General features: G+C 48.2%; 5 protein-coding genes across 5 annotated transcripts; 2 read left to right on the forward strand and 3 right to left on the reverse strand.

Moving 5' to 3' along the window:
- Nucleotides 1-706: 706 nt before the first annotated feature.
- On the forward strand, nt 707-1,831 carry TGAM01_v200716 (hypothetical protein; the record flags this gene model as incomplete). Its single annotated transcript, XM_018807478.1, has 1 exon — nt 707-1,831. One exon carries the CDS (start codon nt 707-709, stop codon nt 1,829-1,831), a length of 1,125 nt encoding a protein of 374 aa, XP_018659288.1.
- Nucleotides 1,832-2,126: 295 nt separating this feature from the next.
- TGAM01_v200717 (hypothetical protein) lies at nt 2,127-3,415 on the reverse strand (the record flags this gene model as incomplete). The annotated part of the gene is made up of 3 exons (XM_018807477.1): nt 2,127-2,527; nt 2,589-2,757; nt 2,816-3,415. The coding sequence occupies 3 exons, from the start codon at nt 3,413-3,415 to the stop codon at nt 2,127-2,129; spliced, it is 1,170 nt and encodes a 389-aa protein (XP_018659287.1).
- A 5,866-nt stretch (nt 3,416-9,281) lies between these two features.
- Nucleotides 9,282-15,421, reverse strand: TGAM01_v200718 (hypothetical protein; the record flags this gene model as incomplete). The annotated part of the gene is made up of 6 exons (XM_024548613.1): nt 9,282-13,840; nt 14,074-14,152; nt 14,209-14,481; nt 14,581-14,637; nt 14,692-14,917; nt 14,967-15,421. The coding sequence occupies 6 exons, from the start codon at nt 15,419-15,421 to the stop codon at nt 9,282-9,284; spliced, it is 5,649 nt and encodes a 1,882-aa protein (XP_024406624.1).
- Nucleotides 15,422-17,446: 2,025 nt separating this feature from the next.
- Nucleotides 17,447-18,402, forward strand: TGAM01_v200719 (FK506 suppressor Sfk1; the record flags this gene model as incomplete). Its single annotated transcript, XM_018807475.1, has 3 exons — nt 17,447-17,476; nt 17,551-17,998; nt 18,065-18,402. 3 exons carry the CDS (start codon nt 17,447-17,449, stop codon nt 18,400-18,402), a joined length of 816 nt encoding a protein of 271 aa, XP_018659285.1.
- A 633-nt stretch (nt 18,403-19,035) lies between these two features.
- On the reverse strand, nt 19,036-22,225 carry TGAM01_v200720 (hypothetical protein; the record flags this gene model as incomplete). The annotated part of the gene is made up of 3 exons (XM_018807474.1): nt 19,036-20,096; nt 20,149-21,711; nt 22,138-22,225. The coding sequence occupies 3 exons, from the start codon at nt 22,223-22,225 to the stop codon at nt 19,036-19,038; spliced, it is 2,712 nt and encodes a 903-aa protein (XP_018659284.1).
- Between the last annotated feature and the right edge of the window lie 1,948 nt (nt 22,226-24,173).

The raw sequence follows: 24,173 nt of genomic DNA on the forward strand, positions 1-24,173 counted from the left end.
TGTTTGCTATCATCCGTCTCCATCTAATCCTAGGCGAGGCACGCCGTAAGTCCGTACGGAACTCCGATCGGATCCGAAAGAAACAAAACGTAAGCCCGAGCAACTATACCGATCTTTTAATGATTGTGTGAGAATGTCCATACTAGCCGTTGCGTTGCGTTGTATTTTGTGGGTGTGATTTACGCATACACGTCAATATCATGGGAGTTGCGGCTGGGGATATAAACAGACCAGTATCCATAATGCTTTGCCAATCAGACTACGCGTATTAATATGCGACTAATACGAGCCGAGCCGAGCCAACACTTTGACCATAAAGATGAAAATCAGTCTTGCATCTGTTCATTAAGATGATGATGGAGACCATGCCATACAGTTGACAGTTGCAATAGCCATCTCAGAATCGTCCCTCATTCAGCCAACAATACGTTGAAAGTGAGTTGTATCATCTACATTCTTATCCCTATGGAGTGAAATAATAAGCAGTAACATGAACATATTGAAATAGAATTCTGCTGTCACCGATTAAGAGGATAGTCGTATACTAAGCACTTGCTGCCGGCGAAACATATTTCTGTTTCATCAATTCTGAGCTCTCACTATAAATTGTCCTCTTGACATAAGACTCGACTTTACAAATCATCTGACACTTTAAATTTGTCTTGCTTCCGCACTGAAAAGAAGAAGAAAGAAGAAAAAAAGAAAAATGATGCCGTCTGCTGCTAGACAATCCTTTACAAAGGTGTCAAAGCTTCCTTCACTTGCAATTATCGATGACTACCTCGGCACCTCCAAGCCTCACTTTGCGCACATTCCGTCTACCAAGCTTCAGATTACTACGTTCAAAGACACCATCAATCCTATCAACGAAGCAGAGACTGCTCGCCTAGTTGATAGACTGAAGCCTTTTGAAGCCATTTCGGCGATGCGCGAACGAACTGCTTTCCCCGGCTCGCTCTTGCGTAGCTTGCCCAACTTGAAGCTCTTGCTGGCCACCGGCACGCAGTTTGAGACGTTTGATCTGGCTGCTGCTCGAGAGCTGGGAATCACCGTCGTTGCTGCCCCCGGCCTTGGTCGAACAGATGGACTCGATGGTACGGCCTCGCAGACCAACATCAAGAAGGGCACTGGGCACCCAACTACGCAGCACACATGGGCTCTCATCATGGCTCTCGCCCGCAATGTTGCCGCCGACGATGCAGCGCTGAAATCTGGCTCTGGATGGCAGAACGGCTTAGCCATGAGTCTGGCGGGGAAAACGCTGGCAGTTGTTGGGCTCGGGCGACTCGGCGCTGCTGTTGCTCGTATCGGCCATCTTGCTTGGGGTATGAATGTCGTGTGCTGGAGCGAGAACCTGACTCAAGAAAAGGCCGATCGCGCTGCGGCCGAAGCTGGCTTGCCCTCTGGAGTATTTCGAGTTGTGAGCAAAGAGGAGCTCTTCCGCAGCGCCGATGTCATCAGCCTGCACTATGTGCTGAGCACTCGCTCGCGACATACTGTTGGCGTCAAAGAGCTGGAACAGATGAAGAGTTCCGCAATCTTGGTCAATACGTCTCGTGGACCACTCATTGACCAGGCAGCTCTGCTCGAAACGTTGGAGCAAGGGGCCATTCGCGGTGCCGCTTTGGACGTATTTGATATTGAGCCGCTGCCCTTGTACAGTCCGTGGAGGAGAGCAAACTATTGGGGCGAAGGAGGACGCTCACGGTTGATTACTACGCCACACATGGGATATGCTGATGAAGGGCTGATGAACGCATGGTATGCTGAGACGGCTGAGAATGTGGATCGCTGGGTAGCGGGCAAGGAAGTATTACACCGCATTGCTTAGCCGGCAGCTGAGTTTGGATAAATTGTGATCAGCTTGGTATAGTGTACTACTGCTAACTCTCCATAGAGCAGGTAGATGCTTGCGGAATTGCAGCTTTCAAATCATTGTAGAGGGCATCTCATGTGTATTTGTGTCCTCCTTGCAGCTATCTTAACCTACTTGTAGTTCTTCCAGCCAGACAGATAGTTCTCTCTTCTTGAAAAATCTCTGTTTACTCATCCTGAAGCAATATCTTGAAGTATCGAAACTTCTGCCAGGCTAGCTATGGAGGAGTCACTACCGATAGCAAGTACGATCAAAGCGTATTGCCCGCCGACGAAGGGACAGTCGACTGAATTGACGAAGCAGAAGCGGCAGAAACAATATTGGTCTTGCCTTGGAACAGGTAAAGGAAGCTTGTGTCGCCATTGGTGAAAGAACCCGAGTTTGACAAAGAGTTTGAGACACAGTTGCGTCCCAAATACTGCGCGCACTGAGACACAGCAGATGATTGTGAACTGAAAAGACGCCCTACAAAGCCTGAAGCAACAACTGTTGGAACGTTGACAATGTAGTTGCCCTCATATAAGCCCATGCCGTTCGAAGTTCCTTCAATTGCATGGCCAGAGTTTGAGGACCAGACGTTGTTTACTGCATGGAAGAGAGTGTTGCCGGATAAAGCAGGAGTGCGTCCAGATGTGTAGTAGACATAGTTTTCTGTTAAAGGCACTTGTTAGCGAGAACTTCTGGTATTTATAATAGAGACGTGTAAACAAACTATAAAACGTGATTTGGTCACCACTTCCAACTAGTTCAAGACCCCAGTACGAGTGACCGTCACAGCTAGCTGAGTAAGACGTCTGGCCACTGATGAAGCTGTTGGAGATGGTGACTGCATTATTGGAGCCAGTACCGAAGCTATAGTGTTGACGACCGAGGTTGGATGTCTGAAAATACGAATCCACCTAGTTAGTTATGCACTATTTTTAGAATGTCTGTCCATACCTTCACATGATCAATCCAGACATTGTTCGTACTGCTGAGACTGATGGCATCGCCGCCCCAGACATACTGCGGGTTCAGGTTGGTGATGGCAATGTTTTGAATAATGATGTTGGAAACGCCAGAAAGGCGTAGGCCCTTGCCATTGAGAGTTGCGCCGTTTACACCGACAAGCGTCTTGTCTGATTGAACATTGATGGCGTTATACGCAGCGCTATCGAGGGTAACGTTATACGTCGATAGCGATCCGCATCCATTCAGCGTGTTCAGCAAGGCCTGTCCACCATTGGAGGGCGTACATGGATATGCGTTACACGCTGGAAGAGTCACTGTGCCCTCAGAACCAGCAAAGTTGAAAGTGCCAGAGATGACGATATTCTGGGGGCTAGTTGAGGTGAGGTAGCTCTTCAGCTGCGCGATCGTGGTTGGATATACTGGGGCGACAGTGCCACCGCCTGTAACTGAGGACGCAAAGCCTACCGGTGTTCCTTTGACGATGGAAGAAATACCAGCTCTCTTGGATTGACCTTCTGCAGGAGCAGCCGCAGCCAACTGTCCTAGGGCGGCTAGAGACGCCGCGATAATGGCTTTGAAGGGGCTCATGTTCAGTGTGGATGAAATAATGAATCAAAAAGCTTGGAGATAGTACTGGCTTGTCAGACAAGACAACTCTTAGTTATTGGAATAATTTACTTATTTATATAGCCCATTATCAACGTCTGACAAGAGGTCTCTATCAGCTAGGTAGGCAATAAAATTTCGCCGCAGTCTGAGTATCTTAAACGCCTGACGGCCTTACATGTCGCCGCTTAGACAGCTCCGAATAGAAGCGGAACATCTCATAGGTGCGCAAAAAGAAGCTTCTGCCTAATTGACACATAAATGTTATCATCGGGACGCTTGATTATGCAAGAGATATTAATACACGGGATAGCCATCGAACAGCCTTGGTTATGAATGAGAATACCATTCTGAGCGTGTGTTAAAGCCTGTTCGAGCTTTTGAGCATTGCGAATTGGAACTGATCTGGAACCGACGGCTATTTCGTGGAAGTTCATATATGCGCAGGATAAATTATACAAGACTGTGTATACAGGTGTGTTTTGAGCCAGAGCAAGTACGCCGCGTGAAGGACCTGAACAAAGTTTATACCGCAAATGGGCGACGAAGGGGAAAGAGTACGAAGAGACATTTATCAATGAATGAACCAATCGACAAGAGACATGGGAACAACTTCAGGATGTAAGAAAGCATTCTGGCATTTGAGTTGGAAGCCAACCGGCTAGGAAGCTTGTGAACAGAGCAGACGTCGGTATAAAGAGCCTCTACAACCCTAACTTGTATACCACGAAGCTTAAAAGGAGATCCATTGCATACTAAGATAAATCACCAACCCAATCGGGTACCAACCCCAGATTATCAGGGAACAATCGCGCGCGCTGATCTAGACCTTGATATATCACAATGTACCACACACAGTTTGATGTAAACGCACCAATCATCGGCTGGACCTGTCAGTTGCAGGAGACGATCTCGCTTATCCTGAAAATAACCAGCGGAGATATTTGATGGCTTATTTCGGAGTAATTGCAATTTCCCCGTGAGAAGGGCAAAGTAAAGGGCCGTTTAAACATCAGAGATCGGAGAAAGACTCAGATATAGGAAGGACATGAAATAGTCGTACGAGCAGCACTTTACAGATCCGGGATAACGCTGCCGCACGAATGGGACTCTCTCTGGATAAATATACTTCTCCAGGAAGCGGCTATAGCATTCTGAAGTGCTCTTAAAGTAGATCTCTGACGGTTAAAGCTGGTTTCATTTCCGCGTATCCCCCACATACCGGCGGCCCCGCATAATAAATCTACGATACAAAATATCTTGATACAAAATATTCTGATTTAATATAATATCTTGTCTAACCAGGCAAGGATGAATGGAACGATCAAATCCTCACAAAGGTAGGGTTGAGATTTTTGTAATTCGGGAGAAATTTCGGAATGCTCTAAGAGAAGAAATAGTTCCGTCAATAAATGTCGGATATAAGGCAGGTAAATTAGTACCCTGCGACTTGTGTGGTAAATTAGTATGTAATCATCGTATGTGTCCATGCTTTTAAGGGGCTGCCTTCGACTTTTGCAAAACTTCGTCCACGATTCCTAGATAATCTTGAGATTTATAAGGGACAAACGTATCACGGACTCCAAGTCTTCCCTTTCGCTTTGCCTTTAATCCCATATCTTTCATCAACAGATCAATAAAATGCTGAATCCCAGTACCGGGCCTGGGTTCCAGAGTCAAATTCTTCCGGAGAGACCACGCATTCACCTTTGCAATCTCATAGTCTATGTCCTCCTTGCTGTTTGAGATGTTTAGATCGACCAGGCTCTCAAGCCAGCAGATTGCCCATAGCGCGGAAACTTCACTGAGGATATGCGTCTGAAAGCTGATTAAGTATCCTAGAAATATGAGAGACCGGTCATTTTGTGCGGCTAAAGATGAAGGCAGCATGTATCGATGTAGGCGGTATGGTGTAAGAGCAGGTGTGCTCCGAAGTCCTGGCGAGTCTTTCAAGATCGGTAGAAGTGATAGCACATCTACATCTGCTTTCGTGTGAAGCTTTTGCCAGTAGTCTTTTGTGATTTGATCTTCTAGCGCGATGGGCTTTGGCAAGCCTAGAGAGAGTCCAAGAGAAGGCTCAAAGAGCATGTCTTCACCTGACCAGCCCGTGCCATACACCAAAGCTTGACAGTTGACAGTTTCGCCATTAGAAAGATGCAGCGTTTGGTCTTGAGCAGAAATGATTCGGGCTCGGTGAACCGTGATAAGACCGTCTGGCTTGCTCAGTTCTGGGAGGAACTTGGGATAGCTGTGGAGAGCAGCGCCTCCCGCAGCCGAAAATAAAGCACTACAACATGTTAGATATTGACACATATACATATCTTTGTGAAGAAAGACTCAATACTCGCCTGTCGTCTTCAGGCAACAACTTTTCTCTATTTTCATCCGTCATGCCGGCGTATAACCCACTTGTCCGCATCTTCTTCGCCGCAAAGGACCAGAACTTATCAATGAACCACGTCCCTAGCCTGTTCTTCCCACTGTAGAAGAATCGCCCAAAGAACGTGTTGACGCTGAAGATGCTGGCAGAAAAGATGTCTTTCCATCGTCCAACAAACTGGCCAACGTGAAATCCCCCCTTCAGCCGAGTATTGAAGAATACGTTGGGGCCGCTGCCTTTGTCACTGATGACCCAGTGGACCTTTTTACCTGCTTCAATGCAAAGATTTAAGGCATCAATGGCTGATTTGCCTCCGCCATATATAGCGACGCTTTCGACGTTTGTGCCAAGGAGAGCGTCATATTGCTGCCCAATGTCTTTGGTGTGCATAACGGGGCCCTTGAACTCAGACGTTATTAAATCCGGACATTTAGGATTTGAATACAGCCCCGTTGCGACAATTAGTTTATCGCATGTCAAAGATTCAGTTAGCTGTTTGCCGTCGTCGCTGGTGGTTTGCGCATCCAAAGTCCATCCTCCCTCTGGTGTCGCCCGGCGAATGTTTGTGACTCGGCAGGAAAGTTTGCATCGCTCGAGGAGCTGGAATTTCCGGGCATACTCGTGCAAGTATTCATGGACTTTAATGCCAGGCAGCTCATCCCAATTTTTGAGCCCGATGACACTGGACATGGGCAGATCACTAAAGTCGAATAGACCGACGGGGCCATCTGCTATGAAGCCCGGATAACATCTTGCCTTGGACCACACGCCGCCTACGGTGGCTTCTGAATCGATGATGGTTAGAGTTATAGTAGGGTTGACCTGTAGATATCTACCCTGTATTAGCTTAAGTTGGTGAGTCCTCATAGGATGCATAAAGCTCTCATACGTTTTCGCGGCAGCCAGGCCAGCCCATCCTAATGCCAGTTAGCGGGGGTTAATGTTTCTTTACTTTATAAGGGTGATAGTATTGACCTGCGCCAATGATAACCACCTTTGTCGGTTGTTTGGCCTCCTGAGCCATCGCTTCACGTACATGTAAGGTTCGCCCCAGATGAGTTAATTGTGCTCATACCACCATAAAGAGATGAATACTGGCGTTGGTTTGCACTGAATGCATTTAAGGTAATGAATCATAGAGAAACTAAAGATATGAGCGCTGAAAGATATGAAATATAGCCTGCCTGCCCCTTGAAATAGGCCGTTGGCCATGCTGTAAGACGCATGTAAGCAATTAGTTAGCTTTAGATTCGCAACATATTTTGCCTCTTATGGTAAGATCGGGGACTCACATCGTGAAATCTAATCGACACAACTCTCTATTTCGTATTGGTAGAGAGTGGGCGTCAAGATATTGGACGTTTTACTCTCAAAAGCAACTGTGTCTAGTGGTTTGCGGCTCATATTTACAAGTGCACGCAAAATGATATCTGGCCGTTCAATGGCTGCCATAAGAGGTGTGTCTATAAAGTTCTTACTTTAATGCCTATGGCGTGTCGGAGAAGCTATCAGCACTAATTTTTTTTTTGAAGAAGATGCACCCAGTCTGCCCTCTCGCCAAGCAGCGTTACGCTTGGAAACCCACAGCCTCCTCTCAACGTAAAGTCAAAGTACGCTTGCATGGTTGCCATCATGACCATTGCAGCCACTCCCACATCACCAGCAGTTGTCGTAGAAAAGTCTGGCAGCATCCAATCTTTGAAGCCGGGATCAACCACATTTGCCTGAATCAAGCCGGCGAAACGCGAAGCCATATCTTGAAAGTCTATAGTTGCGATGCTTTGGGGCCGCACATCAATAACGAGTTTCTTCTTGCTTTCGTGAGAGACAAACAATTCTCTCATCTCTTCAGCATGTCCGTTGACGTAAGAGCTAAACTGAATTATGATTGCGAGCCACATATCATCAGCTCGTAGCACGAGATGAAGATCTTGTTGGAAAGCGCGGATTATTCCGTTGACAACTCCATTTTTATAGGGCACCAAAGCCATTCTCTCTTTATCCATGTCCTCGAAAGATTGAAAGAGTACTTAGCTAGACTCAGGACCAGACTGCCTATTAGCGAGCCTCATATGCGGCGATATAGGTGGAGTCCAGAATTTGGAGACTTCACGAAGCAGCACATGAGCAGAGGATATCGCAGGTCCATCGCTGTTGACGCCAACAATGTCAGGGCACGGTCTGGTCACAATATGTGCCCCTCTGTGGATTTCGGAGTCTTTGGATGTCGACATGATAAAATAGGATGCGAATAGAGTAGGTATGAATGGCTCTAAAGAAGAAGAACCCAGGGGAGCTACTGATATCTTGTAGGCAGTTAGAGGTTAACCGTCGATTCCCAAAGGAAGAAGGATGAAAACTCATCACAGCAGACAAATGAACTTTTTGGGTGCTATTTGTAGATTTCGAGCAGCAGGGAAATTGTGATCAGACGTTACGCTGCCACAGCTTTGTTAAGCACTGATAATGCAGTTTCCACGACACTGTTACACCATAGTGAAGCTCTAGCACTGCATAATTGAATGATTCGGGCGAGATAAGGCTGTTTCCCGTCGCTTTGCCACGGTCAAAGCATCGTCAAATCGGCAGGATGCATGCTCACCATTTGTTTTCCGCTCAACATTTGTTTTCCGCTCAACATTAACCAAATGTATGCACTTGTCACGGCTATTAACGGCGAAAATAACAATTTGAGCACCATGCTTCGTCATAATCTCCTTTGATGCCTGTTTCCGCACTCTTTCGATTCCATCGTGTACCGACACCATCTCGGCAACGAGCATGCTGAGTGAAGCGGTGAGGATATTGACATGAGCTGTCACCGCTCTTGGGGCCTTGTGATGATAGTTTTGAGCTGTTTCGTCGAAGGCTTAGGCACAAGAAGGAACAAGAGGAAACAGGAAGTAACCAAAGAAGAACTTTTATGGAAGAGCGTGCCACAGACGTATATTAGAGACAGCATTGGTGCCACAGCTTAGTCGAGATAGCGTTGAGAAGAGAGACAGATGTGCTGGCTTCTCCTTCACAGCAAAGCTTGTTTGTCTATCGGCAGCTTAAAACACGTATACCGATAAGCGTAAAAATGAGACACTTACTCCTGCGTGTATGCTATCTGGGTGTATTACAGAAAGTCAATCTGCCGGCCATCAGCATATTCAAAGGTGGATTCGTTAAATGTCAATCACCCAACAATTCAGATTGTAAGAAATTGATGAGCGAAATAGGCTCAAGGCGTAGGCGGAGTCGAAGAATAGGCTTGGGTTTTTGTACGCAAAAACGGACAAGTTTTGCCGAGAAGAGGAACAAAAGCGAGAATCTTCTCATGTGTGGCAGACAACTCAACGTCATCGGCCTTGTTTTAATGGTACACGTATGTTCGCTTATACAAGGTATATGAACTCAACTACATGGTAAACAAGCTTACATAGGCTCAGCCAACGTTCTCGGGTTATATCAACGCTGCCGAACTCACCGTTCAGAGCTCACTCGCTCCAGCATCTCAGCTACCCTCCCATGTCCATAGTTTCTCGCCACAGAAGCTGGTGTGTCGCCGTCCTTATCCACAAAGTCGACCTTTGCGCCAGCAGCTATCAGTAGCTTCACAATGGCCCCGTAGCCACTCACAGCTGGCCCATATATCGGCGATCTACCCGCGTCCGACAAGATGTTGACATCAACATCTTTCCTTTGCGTGAGCAGCTCCACAATCGCCGTGTTGCCATACCAAGCAGCAGCCCATAGAGGTGTTACGAGTGTACTGTCGGCATTCTTAACATCGGGATCTACTCCCTCTTTGAGAAGCCTCCTGACAGCTGCCACGTCTCCATCTTTGGCAGCGTTGAAGAATGTCGCAATAGCAGTCCACTCTTTGCGAAGAGGAAGAAACCCATGGCGATTGCATAAGAGGTTGAGGACTTTATGCCGTCCAGATGCAGCGGCCGCAAGACATACCGAGTCCTGTATCAAGGCTGAAACGTCGCTGAGTCGCTTATCAAGAAGTAGATCCATCACTTCTTCGCCGTGGTTCACGTTCGCTGCAGCGGCTATCAATATGTCCTCTGTAATTTCGATCTCATCTCCACGCTCCTCCAAGAGAAGCGCTGTAACTCCTCTGTTATTCTGCACAGCCGCTTTCATCACTTGCTCGGTGATTTTGATATCGCTTCCCCGCTCCTTAAAAAGTAGCTGCATCACCGATCTGCTGCCTCTCCCTCTCCCAACCGCAGCTAAAATCACATCTTCTGTAATCTGGACCATTTCTCCATATGTTTGGAGAAGCAGCAGCATGACCGCTCTACCGCTGCCAGAGTTTCTCGCAGCGGCTTTCACGATACTCTCTGTGATCCGAATCTCGCTCCCAAACTTCTCCAGCAAGAATAATAAAGCCGCTCTGCTGTTTTCAGCGGCCGCCTTTATTATTTTCTCTGTAATCTTGATCTCTCCTCCACGTTTTTGAAACAGAAGAGCCAAAACTGCTCTGCTGTTTTCCCTATTTTCAGCTGCGGCTATAACCACATCCTCTGTGATTTCGATCTCGCTTCCGTACTTGTCCAAAAGCCAAAGCATCATTGCTCTCCCGCAACTGGAATTTTTCGCCATAGCTTTAGTGATGCGCTCTGTGATTTTGGCATTGCTTTTGCGAAGCATAAGCGTCAGTATTGGTGCGGTGTTGTTATCGTTACCAGCAGCAGTTATAACGACATCCTCTGTGATCTCAATCTTGCTTCCATATTTTTCGAAAAGCATCGTCATGACCAAGGTGCAGTTTATTGTGCTTCCCACAACGGCCTTGATCATGTCCTCTGTAATTTTGACGTCGCTGTCACACTTCTCGAGAAGGAGCCCGACTGCCTCTTTGTGATAGCTCCTTGCAGCGGCCTCAATGACTTCTTCTGTAATCTTGATTTGATTTCCATACTTCTCCAAAAGGAATGTCAAGACATCGCTGGAATAGTTTCTGGCAGCCACTTTGACCACATCTTCTGTAATCTGGAACTCACTTCCACGCTTCTCAAGAAGAAGTGCCATGGGCAGGCGACCATGCCGATTCGCCGCCGCAGCCTTTGCTATATTTTCGGTGACCCGCACCTCATCTCCGCGCTCCTTTAAAAGCAGTGAGAGCAATTCTGGGCTGGATTGGTTGCTCGCAGCGGCTTTCATCACTCTCTCTGTTATTTTGACCTCTTTCGGGCGTCGATCGAGAAGATTCCTCATCGTTGCATGCCCAGTGCTGTCATTCTCTGCTACAGCTATCAGGACATCCTCTGTAATCTCGATCTCGTTTCCATGTGTCTCGAGTAGTGAGGCCATCAATCTTGTGCTTCCGTAATAGCTTTTGGCCGCAGCTTTAACCACGTTTTCCGTGAACTTGATTTCATTTCCACGGTACTCGAGAAGCAGCGCGAACGCCTCATCAGCGTCGAAAGACGATGCGGCAGCCACCACAACAGGTTCTGTGAGGTGAATCTTATCTCCATGCTGTTCAAAAAGCCATGTTATGAGCGCTCCGCTACCCGAGTACCCTACCACAGCTTCAAGCACCTCTTCTGGAATGTTATGCTTACTCCCTGATTTCCCAAGAAATAACGTAATTATCGCCCTGCCATTGGAAGGACTGATCGTCGATGCTTTAGCTATGTCTTCTGTGATCTCAATCTTGTTGTCATTGCCCTCGAGAAGAATTTCAGCAAGCGCTTTGCCGTTTTTGTAATTCCTTACCGCGGTTTGAAGGATATCTTCAGTGATAAGGATATCTCCTTTGCGTTCTTCTAGTAAATGAGAAATTATTTCCATGCTCTTTTCCCATTGTTTCGCGGCAGCTTTGACGACATCTTCAGTGATTTCAGCCCTTCCTACTCGCTTAAGAAGTAGTTCCATCACGCCTCGACTGTAATAATCATTACTGGCAGCTGCTTTGAGCACTTCTTCTGTGATTTCAATCTCCTTCTCACGCTGCTCCAGTAACAGAGTCATTGCTTCTTCTCCGTCTGCACAACCAGCCGCAGCTGCAACGACGGCTTCCGTGATCAAAGTATCATCCCACTGCGAACTCTGCACGAATTTGAGGATTTTTGCGCCAAAAATTTTAACCAAGTTGGCCAGCGCTTCATTAGAGATCTTCACGTTCTCGTGTAAGAGGAATTCCATGATGTCATGTCTGCAGGCATGGTTTGTTTGCAGCTTCAATACAAAGTCATCTGTAATCACAAAGTCATCTAGGCTCTTCAACAATAAGCGTATCACTGACGCGCCATACTTGTCATTCGCTGCGGCTGCCCTCATGAGAGACGGTGTGACGATGACGCGCCTGCTGCTTTCCAAAAACGATTGCATCATTTCTTGGTCGCAGTAGCGAGCGATTGCTTGCGCAGCTTCGTTGGTGAATTGAACGTTGCCGCGTCTCACGAGGGCACTCAAAGCATCGGAACCCGCAAGACCGCTACTGGCCGCCAGCTTAACTCTGCTTTGGTCAACAGTGGTGCCTCTAGCACGAAACTCAGACAATTCGGGCAGCCATGGGATGTGAGCTCTTGTCGCAATATCCCATACATTCTCTGCTTTGTCGAGATCCAGTATACCAGCAACCTCCCCCCATGCCTGGAGCGTAGGGGACTTGGGCTCTGTTACCTGGCGGATGATACTGGCGAAGCCGCTGATATCGTCCTCAGCCTGAATATGACGGTGCCAATTGCGCGCAGCATAGCGAAGAAAAGGATACTGTCGGATCCTCTGATCTAGCTCGACACGATCACGACAAGACCCGCTCTTGAATTCTGAAAAACACAGATATACCATGCAGATCCTTCCCAGGTATGCAGAAGGGCGAAGAATGCGGCAGAATTCAGCAGCAGCCAGATGCCCGCTCACAAGGAGAAAGTCCTTCGCGGATTGATGTATCAAATAAACTCTCCCAAGACTAATTTCCAGGATCGCGACACTAGTGACCACGTACTCTGTAAGTCGTATCATATGTTTCTTCGCGGATTCTGCACTGCTAGAATCGTACTGGACGGAGAGGGCTTCTTGCAGCTCGGGCAAAGTCAAAGCTTGTTGGCCGTAAACAACCCAAGCAAGAAGTTTCTGCTGTATTGAATTCTCGCTGCGCATGACCTGTGTCATGATATCTTCGTATAGAGCTGTCAAGTCTGAAGGACTCTGAGTGATGATTTTCTCCATGTCCACTTCCGATAGCGGTGAAGTTACAGCTTTGATCTTCTTCAGGACAATAGATATCCAGATAAAAGTCTGCCCAGCCCGGCTCGTCAGCAGCCTGATCGCATTGCCATGAAGATCGTCACTCAATCCAATTTTCTCAATTTGAGATCGAATAAACGCTTCTAGATCTTGAGGGTTGGCTTTCAGGTGTATGAATGGGTGTTGTTCCAACACACGGCTCAGCTCTACTTTCGGGCGGCTAATCATGAGTGCCTTGATGACAAGGTCGGTTGGTTTGCTAATTGATGATGATTTGACGAGCTTGGAAAAGAAGTCTGGCAGCCTAGGGGTCGGCGAGTCATCTCGACACTCGTCTAGCGCGTCAAAGACGCAGTAGATAGTGCCAAAAATAGATGTACGTAGCAGTTCTTCCAGAACTCGCCACAAAATGTACTCCGGTATAACCTGCGACTCGATGTCAAACTTTTCGGAAATCACCTGAAAAGCAAGTCCGCGGCGATGCAAAATGAGTTGTTTGATGAGCGATCTTAGTGCGGCATCCACGGTTCGGAGATTTTGATCCTGGTCGTAGAAGAAGAAGTAGATGATCGTAGGTTTAGAACCAGAGTCAGAGGTGGCGCGTTCCAAATGATCCAGGAGAAACTTGGCCAAAACAGTTTTCCCTTGGCCTGCTGATCCTCTAATCCACAGAATAGAGGACTCGTTGCTATCTTTCCAAGAAAGAAATTGCTTTTCGCGTAAGAACCAGCGAAGTGTCCCAGGTGCCGGGTCATCAACCTTGCCATGTCTAAACCAGTCATAGGTTGGGGAGTTGAGGGCGTTGATATACTGAGATTCCAAAGCTGATAGCTCTGTGAATAGTTTAGTATATGCGCGCGTTCTCAAGCAGACTCTTGCAGTCAAGGGCGCCTACTTTTTTGGTGACTGATAAACCGCGATTTAACAATCGGGAGTGCTTGATCTGTTAATTGCCTAATCCTTGCTTCTATAATCGCGTAATCTTGGTTGGATGGATTATGGAATTTAACAATATCAGAGTGATCCGCATCTATAGGAAGATGGTCATATGCTTTCTCGTTCTTACTGACATGCGTTGCAGAAGTATGCGGTACCATCATGACCTTTTGCCCAGTCCTCTCCCATGACGCTGTTTTCACGGACCACTATGCAGCGTTAGATGATATTCAAATGAGGAACGATGCAAGACTGGAGTGCTTACCTCAACTGTGGGTGTCATCTGCGTTTCATAAACACATATGATGCGTGAGCTGTCGATTGTGAATCGCTCGTAAAACATGTTCTGTAAGAGACTCAGGAACCGTGACGACTCAGACAGATCTCTCACTAATGCTTCATTGGGCTGCCCTCTGACCATAGCCATAAGACTTGAAGTTTCAAGGCCTCTGTTAGGAACACCAAAGAGCATAAGCGCATAACACGACATGAAAATGGCTTTATCATCGTCACTGCCATCACATGCTTGAACAAGGGCCTGGATATCAAGATTAGCGATTTGAAACCCGTTTTCAGGGTATGTTTATGAAACCAAACATGAAGACTGTGCTTCATAAAACAGCAACTTTCGTCGTACCTGCTTTAAGACGAGGCCTCCAAGACTGTGTCCAATAAATATAAGGGGCCGGTTTTTCTATTCTGTATGAGTTTAAGTAACCCCTAGAACCTTCACGGTTACCAAACTTACAGAATCTCCAGATCTAGACGTTTTGACTGATTCAAGTAGTTTTTTAGATAGCTCAAGAATAGATGCTTCCGACTGACTTCCTGGTAATTTGGTATCGTAGCCGTATATCATGATGCGCGCATTTGGAACTGAGGGCGGAAGAAAATCGCGAAGCCACATATCTGCCCTGCCCCTGGCCTTCCAAGAGCCAAAAGCATGCCCAGACAGCCCGGTCACTGCAATAATACTAGAGAAAGGTCAATTATATCACCACTATGCAGCCGAGGGCGACTCACTCCACTGCTGGGCTTTGAAAGGGAGCGGCCAGAGGTGTGAGCCCAAAGAAATCTTCGTCGACAAGCAATCGGGTGGCTCCCTCGCCAAGTTTGCGCTTCAAAGACACCTCTAGATCGCTGAGCGCTGGGGCTACATGAAATGTAACGGTGGCAACGCAGAAACGCTCTGAAAGGCCAGCGATGGCAGCAGGCGTGAAGGACCATCCCAGTATATTGTTGGAGGTGAAATCTGAGGTAGTTTTGGATAAACTTCTTAAGATACCGCGAAATTGATCTCTGGTCACATCGCGAGGGATGTTGGAGACCCTGATGGTCAGGTATTTCCGTGGACTTTTGCGGGGTATATGCGCTTGTCTATGAAGATTCATATGCGGACGAGGAATAAGCAGCGCCAGTCCAAATGACAGGATTGCTGCAAACATCGCTGTCGCGACGAGAAGAAAGGAGATGGCCATGGTGTTGATGGCATTTTTCTCTGTGGTAGAAGTATTACAAAACGAGGCGACAGGAGTTTAGGTACCCAGAGTTGGATATTGAGTACATGGGGGCAGGAGCGATGAGTGCTAGGTATTCAGCCTTGCGGCTACAGCATAAAGCGCCTCATGCCTGGAGCGAAGGATTCCGCTATGCCCTGTAAGACAGGGTGGGAAATGCGTGATCAGCACACAAATACTAATCTTTTGCGAGGAAATAGGCTACAGCATCACGATTCGATGTATCCACCAAACGTCTATGCTGATACAACATTGTTAAATCTCTTTGTAAGGCCTTTTTTTTTTTTTTTTTTTTGGTCGTGGTAGACTCTTGTTTCTTTTCTCAGTAGCGACTGGAAAATTAAAAGTCGTTCATTCATTGCTTTGACTACTGCAGCCTGTAAGCAACATGAGGGATATGTTCAAAGTTGCCACAGACCTAGGATTATCACGAATGGGTGAATTTGCGGCTTAGTAAAAAGACTGCGAAACTCGTATGCTACCTACCTATATCCTCTTGCTTAACGTTTTCCCACTTTGGCACTCCAAAGAGTTCCAGTCTCTCTACCTTACACCCATTCGCACATTGAAAAGTAATATTCACGATACTTGTTGGATATACTAACTGATATATGATTAAGCTTATCTAAAACATGGCTTCTGAGGATAATAAAGCATACTCTAGCTTAACCTAAAGTCTTGAAACGATCGAATGGGAAGCTTTGAACCAATAAGGCAAAAAAAATAGTCACACAAGGCTACCACATAACGGTCGTGTCACTTCAGGTGCACTTAGGTTGGTTAACCAACATTTAGAACTTGCCGTTTCAACTTTAAACTCGGCCGTCAAGATTAGCCCGTACCCACCACTCAGTCCAGCAACTCTCCACTAAAGAGGCGACAATGTTACGAATAGAGATACCTCGAGACGACAACTACCTATCTCACCTGACTTGGACGGTTGAGGCTCATTACTTCGATTCAACTTGTCGCAACCGCACAAAAAACCAAAGCCACAGCGACACGTAAACACAACGTTCATCCCCCAGTCCCTCCCTGCTTACACAACACGCAAGCAAAAAGTTGTCACCAGTTCCAACCTTTCCAAACTCCCAAGCCAACTCCCAAGCCACCGCCCACCAAGTCATCATGACTAATTAACAAATCGCTTGGCTCGCGCCCGCTCGGGCCTAACATATTCTCCGTGCGGAAGAAACCAATTTAAAATCCATGCGGAAAAGAAGCCCAAATAAAGAAAGAAAAATTCCTCGGGGCGCCGGAGTCCCGGATCGGTAACCCCGCCTGCCAAAAGCCGGCAAGCGCGAAGCCACTTTTTTTCGCAAGCAAGCCTCTGATCACGTCCCCATCTGCCGTCATAGCGCTACGTCATCGATGCCAAGACGTCAAATCGCCCGGCACAAGTGTCGCGTGTGTTAGTGATTGCGTGCCTACTGGAGATTGAGAAGAGAGCAGTAGAACAAAGAAGGGATGATGATTAACGCTGATTTGCATTGCTTGTTGCCCAGGCGAGTTTAACGCAAACGGGGCAGTCCTCGTGGGAATCAAGCAAATAAATGGGTAAAATCGGGCTGTGACGGTCACCATCTTGTGTAATGGACATGGAATAATGCCTGCATGCAACCCTTTTCACTTAGCAAAGCAGAGTGATCCGCTTTCCGCGTAATTCTAGCTGCGTCTCTCTCCGATCTTTCCTTGTCATACTTTTTTTACATCATTGCCCATTATTTCCTTCTCGTCGGTCTTCTTATTTGCTTGCGCATCTCCCGACCTTCTCTTTTTTCTTCTTCCATCTTGTCTTCTCGTCAACTGTTGATAATCTGTGATACCCTTCCCTTCCCTCTACAACTCCTCTTACAACTCTCGAATATCTCAATCTCTACGCTTGATAGATATTCTCCCTCCTCTTCCTCGACATCCATACTGTATTTATAAAAGCCAACTCTCTACTCAGCCTTTCAGCCACTTTCAGCCGCCCACTATCCCACAATGGCTGTGAGAGGCTTCGTCTCATACTGGGTAAGTGATGGATTTACATCTTGATTTCAATACCTCAATAAGCTAGGGTTCCTAATTATATTATAATCATCCAGATACTCCCAGTCATCTCCAGTCTCGTCTGGTGCGGCATGCTGCTGGGCCTCCTCCTCTACTGGGTCGTCGATACGAATAGCGAGCATTACTCTTATATGGATAAGGGTGACAACATTGCGTTCATCAGCGACATTGGCGCGTCCAAGCTCAAGCCTCTCTTCATCGCCGGATCATCCGTCACGACCGCCTTCCTCGATCTGTCTTTTGCCGCCGAGCGTTTGTTGCGTCACAACGGACGACTTGTTCCCAACACGACCGGAAAAGAAAAGGTCTTTTCGATTCTGAGCATCATTTTCGCCATCGTCGGCACGTGTGGATTGATTCTGTTGTCCATTTTCGATACTCACCACCACCACCGAGCTCACGACGTGTTCCTCCTGCTGTTTATTGCTGGATACATCATCTCTGCCATTTTCATCTGCGCCGAGTACTATGTGCTAGGTTTATGTACGGCTCCAAAGAGAAGAAGAACTGCAGTTTTTGATGAATAGTGTTGCTAATATTCTGTTACAGATAACCGCCATCACAAGGTCCTCCGCATCTCATTCTGGGTCAAGATCGCATTCGTCATCGTCGAGTTCGTTTTCGCCGTCGTCTTCGTGGCTACCAACTGGAGCAACAACGAAAACGTCGCCGCCGTCTTCGAATGGATCATTGCCTTCATCTTCACCTTCTACATCCTTTCCTTTGTCATTGACTTGCTGCCCGCCGTGCGCACAAAAGACCACACCATGCGCTTCGTTAAGAATCTCAAGCACGACATGGAATCATCGCACAGCCAAGACGGTAATAGCAGCGTCCAGATGCAGCAGAACGGCCACGAGGAAGGTGTTACCCGATACAACTTCTAATTAATCAGAGAATGAAAAAGAAAACAGACCAATTGTACGAATGTAATAAGGAGAGTCGATGTATTGTTATGAAGAGAAGAGAAAAGGAAACGGCTCAAAGAGGCATTTATAAGGCGTTGGGCGGATTTTGTTATGGATTTTTTAGATCCATTATTTGGGAAATACCATGATAACGAACGGGCCATTGGATGATTTGTTATGCACAAGACTATTGTTCTTTAATAATGAGATAATCTGTATTTTTACTTGATAGATGACAGTACAAGTATGATTCAAGGGTAACCATAAGCCTCCTTACAACGCCTGACACATTATAACTCACTCATGATAGCCCTTTTTTGGGTATACGCAAGGATTATTAGGGGCACTACTCAATTTGAAAAAGAACAATGCAAGGTATAAAGGAAAGACCAGAGTTGCAGTCCAGCAGAAAAAAATTTCATCAACATCATGATCATATAACTGTTCAAACGGAAAAACAAAAACCTCCTTGGTGCGCCATGGTATTAGCTTGCATTTACTTGCAAGAGAATAAGACAAAAACATTCTTTCCCATAATCTGCAATAGACTGAACCGACTCCCCTCCCCACAACCTGCAAGAAAATGTGACGCTAGGCTTCCCCCAAGCCAATTTAATGGTCCATCATTTCTCTGAACCGAGAATCTCGCGCAGGGCTGTTGCTGTGGCGCGGCGCAGGGTCCTTTATGGCTGCTGGCGTCTCAAACCGTTCGATATCATTGCTCCTCCCGCTGCCTTTCCCACTACTGCCCAATCCACTGCGTGCACTGACTGGGCTCACGCCACGAGAATCTCTGCCTGTAGTCTCAGGCGCAGTCTCGTGCACAGTATCATGTACAGTCTCAGGCAGAATCTCAGGTGCGGCCTGCAGAGCAATGTCAGGCGTGGCCTCACGCGCGATCTCAGCAGTGTGATTCACTGGTGTCTCTTCGCCGGTCCTTCCCGCCAGAGTAACATCCCGTATGCTGGAAGAGCGATTCCCCAAGCTGGCCGTACTACCACCAGCCGCAGAGTCTCTGAGCGCAGCGCCGCCAATGAAGCTCTTCTTCTTTTCACTATGCTCGCTCACGGACTTGCCTCGCGAAAAGCGATTCTTGATCCAGCCCTTGACTCGCGCTGTTGGTGAAGTGGGTGTTTCAGAAGATGACTTTCTTTGTGAGATTTCGGCGCTATCAGTAGCAGCGGAAGCAGGAGCAGCAACGGCGATGGTAGCAGTAGGAGCCGGTGGAGGAGCACCTGTAGTAGTGGCAGCAGTAATCTCTTGCGTAGGGGTAATCGTGCGCTCGGGCGTAACAACTTCTCGCCTGCTTTGTGTCTCAGCGTCTTGTTCCTGTTCCTGTACTTCGTTGTCTTCGCGATGGACATCCTGAATCTCATGTAGGCTCTCTTGGACTTCATGGTGGACATCTTGGATACGGCTCTCCGGGTCTTCATGACGGATATTCTGGATCTCATGAGGGCTTTCTTGGGTTTCCGGATGGCTGTCTTGTGTTTGAGGATCGGTAACAATAGTCTGTGGCTTCGGATTCTTCTTGTCCTCTTTGGCTAGCCTCTTCTGTTCGGCTTTGGCCGCCTTCTCTTCGTCTCTCCTCTGCTTTTCTTCAATCTTCTCTTGCTGCCTTCTGGCCTTTTCTTGTTGCTTATCCTCCTCTATTTGGCCACGGTTAGAATAAACTTTTGCTCCGTATGGTAAAAGCAAACTGCGATGAAATCAAATCAAGCTTACCTCTGGCCCTCTTTTGAATTTCCTTTAGTTCGCGCTCGCGATCCTTTTCCCTTTCTGCCTCTGCCTTCTTTGCTTCCTCTTCCAATTTGAGTGACGCTAGCCGTTCCCGTTCTGCCTCGGCCTTTTCATGAATATCATCCAGCACGGGGCGCACTCTCCTGGCGGCAATGGCGTCGATCTCATCAGCATCCATGAACATACCGCCTCCAATGTCCACTCTGCCACCGTCGTCCGTCCGCGTATCATGTCGAAGCTGGGCCGCCTGCTGAGCTCTAATTTGCCAGTCACCTAATATCGTCGGGTTGACCTTTCCAGTCTCAAAATAATGTTGCTCGTCCATCCCTTGCAGGCTGGCTTTGACATTGCGTCGAGCAGCGATCAAGAGAGCTTCTCGGTCCCTTTCTCGCTTCTCTTCATCGACTTGTTCGAGCTGGGAAGTGAATAAAGACATTTGCTGGTGGACCAAGTCCGAACGCGTGCGGTCCTCCATGTCACTGTCACTGGCGGATCGACGTCGAATTCTGTCCATGATGGTAAAACGACGGCGCAGAGGCTTTTCTGAGGTATAGTAGTCGTGATATCGCCGATTCTTTTCATGTTCATCTTGAAGCTTGGCAAGACGTTCTTGCGCCTGCTTATATGCAGCATCCTGTAAGTTGACAAAGCGGTTGGCAGAAGGGCCAGCGTCGCCTTCGGTTCCGTCTTCAGAATCGTCGACTCGGTTCAGCTGCTGCTGCTGATACATTTTCTTGGCCATCTCGACTGCCGATTGGTGGATTCTTTCGTTTGTTGTTTGCTCATCAACCTCGGGCTTCACGGGTGGGTGCGACGTAAACATGTTTCGGGTCATGGTAGTAATTGGGATAGCACCTGTGTCCTCGATTTCTGGCGGCTTATTCATGGCAGCGTGGTGAGCTATAGATGCTCCATTCAGGGCACTCACGGAAGCCCTCTTGGCATCTGCATAATATGGCTCCGGAGGGGTAGAATACGAACGTGCTCTTGAAGCAGGAACTCCGAGTCTGGAGGGCGACATGGCTCCCTTGGCAGCCGCCAGAGGCTCCAGAGGCTTCTCCCTTGGTGAAGGGGGCGGTGAGCTGGCCGCTTTTGCTGATTGGAGTCGATTGGCTTGAAATGCCTGTGTTGCGGCAGAGCTTCCATGAGATGCAGTTAGTGTTGTTGGCTCTGGGGAAGCTGGTCGGTTCGCACTCGTAGTGAAGGCCGACGCCGCAGCTGTGTTGCCCCATGAATCGTGGCTAGACATCTTGACGCTCGAGTGTCTATAGGCAGTGCTGGCAGACCCAACTGCCAGCACCGCAGCTTTGGCTCCAGTTCCGTCCATGACAGGCTCCCAGGCTGGGTGTATCTTGTAGTCTTTGGCGAGAACCGCGGCGGCGGAGGCTGATGACGTTTTATCTGGCTTCCAGGTTTCGATGGGCTTGTGGCTAATCCAGCCAAGAGATGCTGCTGCACTGGCAGCTGCGCCACCCGGGCTCAGACCGGAGGATGGATAACTTGGAAGGCTACGAGGATCGGCGTACTTGAGCCTGCCGCTGGCGGACACTGTGATTGATAGTAAGCAACGAGTATGGGGGACAGACAGATTCAGTAATAAAGGTGTGAATGAGTGTGTGTGAATGCAATATCGAGCTCTAGCCAGGCATAAATAAAACAAAAACCGCTTATCTACGGGACAGTAATAGCCAGCGGCGCAAATACGAGGAGGTGTGACAAAAATAAAATCTTACGGCAGGCGAGGCGAGGCAAGGAATGGAAAGAAAGGAAAAGGCAAGGCAGGCGATGCGGGAGGACGCAAGAGAAGGAAATAGTAACACATTGCAGGCAGAACAGCAATAAAGGAACGGGAATGGTGGCAACGAAAAAGAAGGGAGAAGAGGGCCGATCATGTCTGTTTTCTCTGTTTTTCTTTTTTTCTTCTTTTTTCAAATGTCACTCTTGCTTCTTCAATCACTCATTCAGCATACATACATGAATTATGTCGCGCCGGCGGTTTTGCCACGGATGGGCGCGGCCCTGCCCCAGCTTCCGCAGCTGCGGCTGTCGCTGTCTGCATCATATCGACCCCCGTCTAGGTGTCTAGGTGGGGAGGCTCGAGATCAGATACGAGGAGGAAGACCAGAAGCGGCGGGTAGCGAGTCGCCGCCAGGCCAAAAAAAGGATGCTGCAGCCTTGCTGGTCAAGTGACGCTGCGCTCACGGGCGCGATACGACGTGGTGGCCAAAGACGAGCAGCGCTGGTCAGTGCGAGGAGCTGGACGATCGTCGAGGCTAAACCAGCTACAGCAGCTCTGTGAGCTCGACGCTCATCACCTGTCGTGTTGGTGCAGGCGCAGATGCAGATGCAGATGCGTGGTGTAGTCGGATCAGGAAATCCACAGTCTCCAAAGGGTATCCAAAGGGGACCTGCTCGATGGTCTGTCTGCTTGCTCAATTCGTCGTCTGTCTGCTTGGCGGATTATCGGATTGGCGGATTGGCGGATCGTAGGGTCTGGTCCGCAGTGGCACGCAGGAGGAGCCACAGAACGGCGAGGGCAACAAGACTGTGGAGATGGAGGGCAGGACGAGGCGAAAAATGATGAGTGAATGAATGAGTGAATGAATGAATAATGAGTGCTAGGTACTAGGATGGGCGGAATGGATGGCTTGGGCAGCTTCTTATGTAAATCACCAGATAGATAGATGAAAGCTGGAACGGCGGCAGCATCGGCGGCGCAGGCACTAGATTCGGCAGCAACAGGTGAAGCTCCCCGTCGCCTGGTTATTACTAGCAGGATAGTGAGACTCTAACCCGTCAATGGATCCCTGGCATTGGACACAAGTGTAGACTTTTGGCAGTAGCCTCAATAGCTGGGCCCTTGAAGCTTGACGGGCTGCTTGTCTCGTAACGGCGACACACGCAAAAAGAATGAGAAGAGGCCATCAGAAACGCCTCCCACATGTCACAGCGACAGGCTTGACGTCATGACAGCCCGGCTAGATCTTGGTGCATGACGCTATGCAGCTTCTTTTATTTTTTTCTGGGCCGGCACGTCCGCCTGGCAGCTTCAGGTCGAGACACCAATTCGTCCGGTTAACTGCTAGGCCTAGGTAAGTAATGGTTAGTAAGTGGTGGGTGATGCTCAACTGTAAATTGGGATTGCCCGTCTTGCTGCCACATCCAGCTGCCATTGAGACCAACTTTCACTTTGTACCCCCGGTCGGCAGCAGCAGCTTTGTCGATCAACCCCCCATTGTGGAACGAGCTGGGGCGGGAACGTGCCTTAGCAGGCCGTGACAGACAAGGACTTCCCGTGCTGGATGCTCGAGTCTATTGAGAGTACGTGTAATGGATTGATGATACCTATTGCAGCTCAGGTGTTAGCGGCTATTATATCATGTATTTTGCTGCTCAGGATTAGCCGTACTAAAGAATCAAGTTCTGTCAAGACAAGCAGCCAGCCGTCCCAAGCGCGCGAAACACGACTTCTACATGGTCCCAATCGTGCTACCTAGTTATGCCTAGCTGAGCCTCGTTTTAGGTAGCATCAACGGCCACCGCAGCAGAGCAGCTCCAGAAGCTCCTTGCCAGCCTGCCTCTGCGTGGCATTCTCTGCCTGCCAATTCCTTCTCCTCTCCCGCCGCAATTGAACAACCTTCATGCTCCCATCACCAACTGAGACAGATTGCGCTAATTCCCCATAGCCTCTATTATCAGGAATACCAGTGGGGGGCTGAGCAACAGTGACGTAACCTTGAGATCGCGCCTGACCCCAGCACGAGCAAGCATCACTACTAGTAGCATCGTCCGAATTACAGAGTACAGGGCATTAGATAGACGCGAAGCACAACCGGCGCAGCAGCTTGTTCAGCCTCAGTGCTTCAATCTCCATAGTAAACAGCTAGTACAGATCCCAGATGCGCGCGTTCGCTTTCTCGCTTGCGCCTGATCCTCCCTCATATTTCGCCGGTCCGGGGCTGATAATGCTGTTCCTTTCGAGGCGTTTTTAACCGCATTCCGTGGGCGTC

The sequence above is a fragment of the Trichoderma gamsii genome, assembly GCF_001481775.2.
Source record: "Trichoderma gamsii strain T6085 chromosome Unknown Scaffold_2.2, whole genome shotgun sequence".
NCBI classification, from domain to species: Eukaryota; Fungi; Ascomycota; class Sordariomycetes; order Hypocreales; family Hypocreaceae; genus Trichoderma; species Trichoderma gamsii.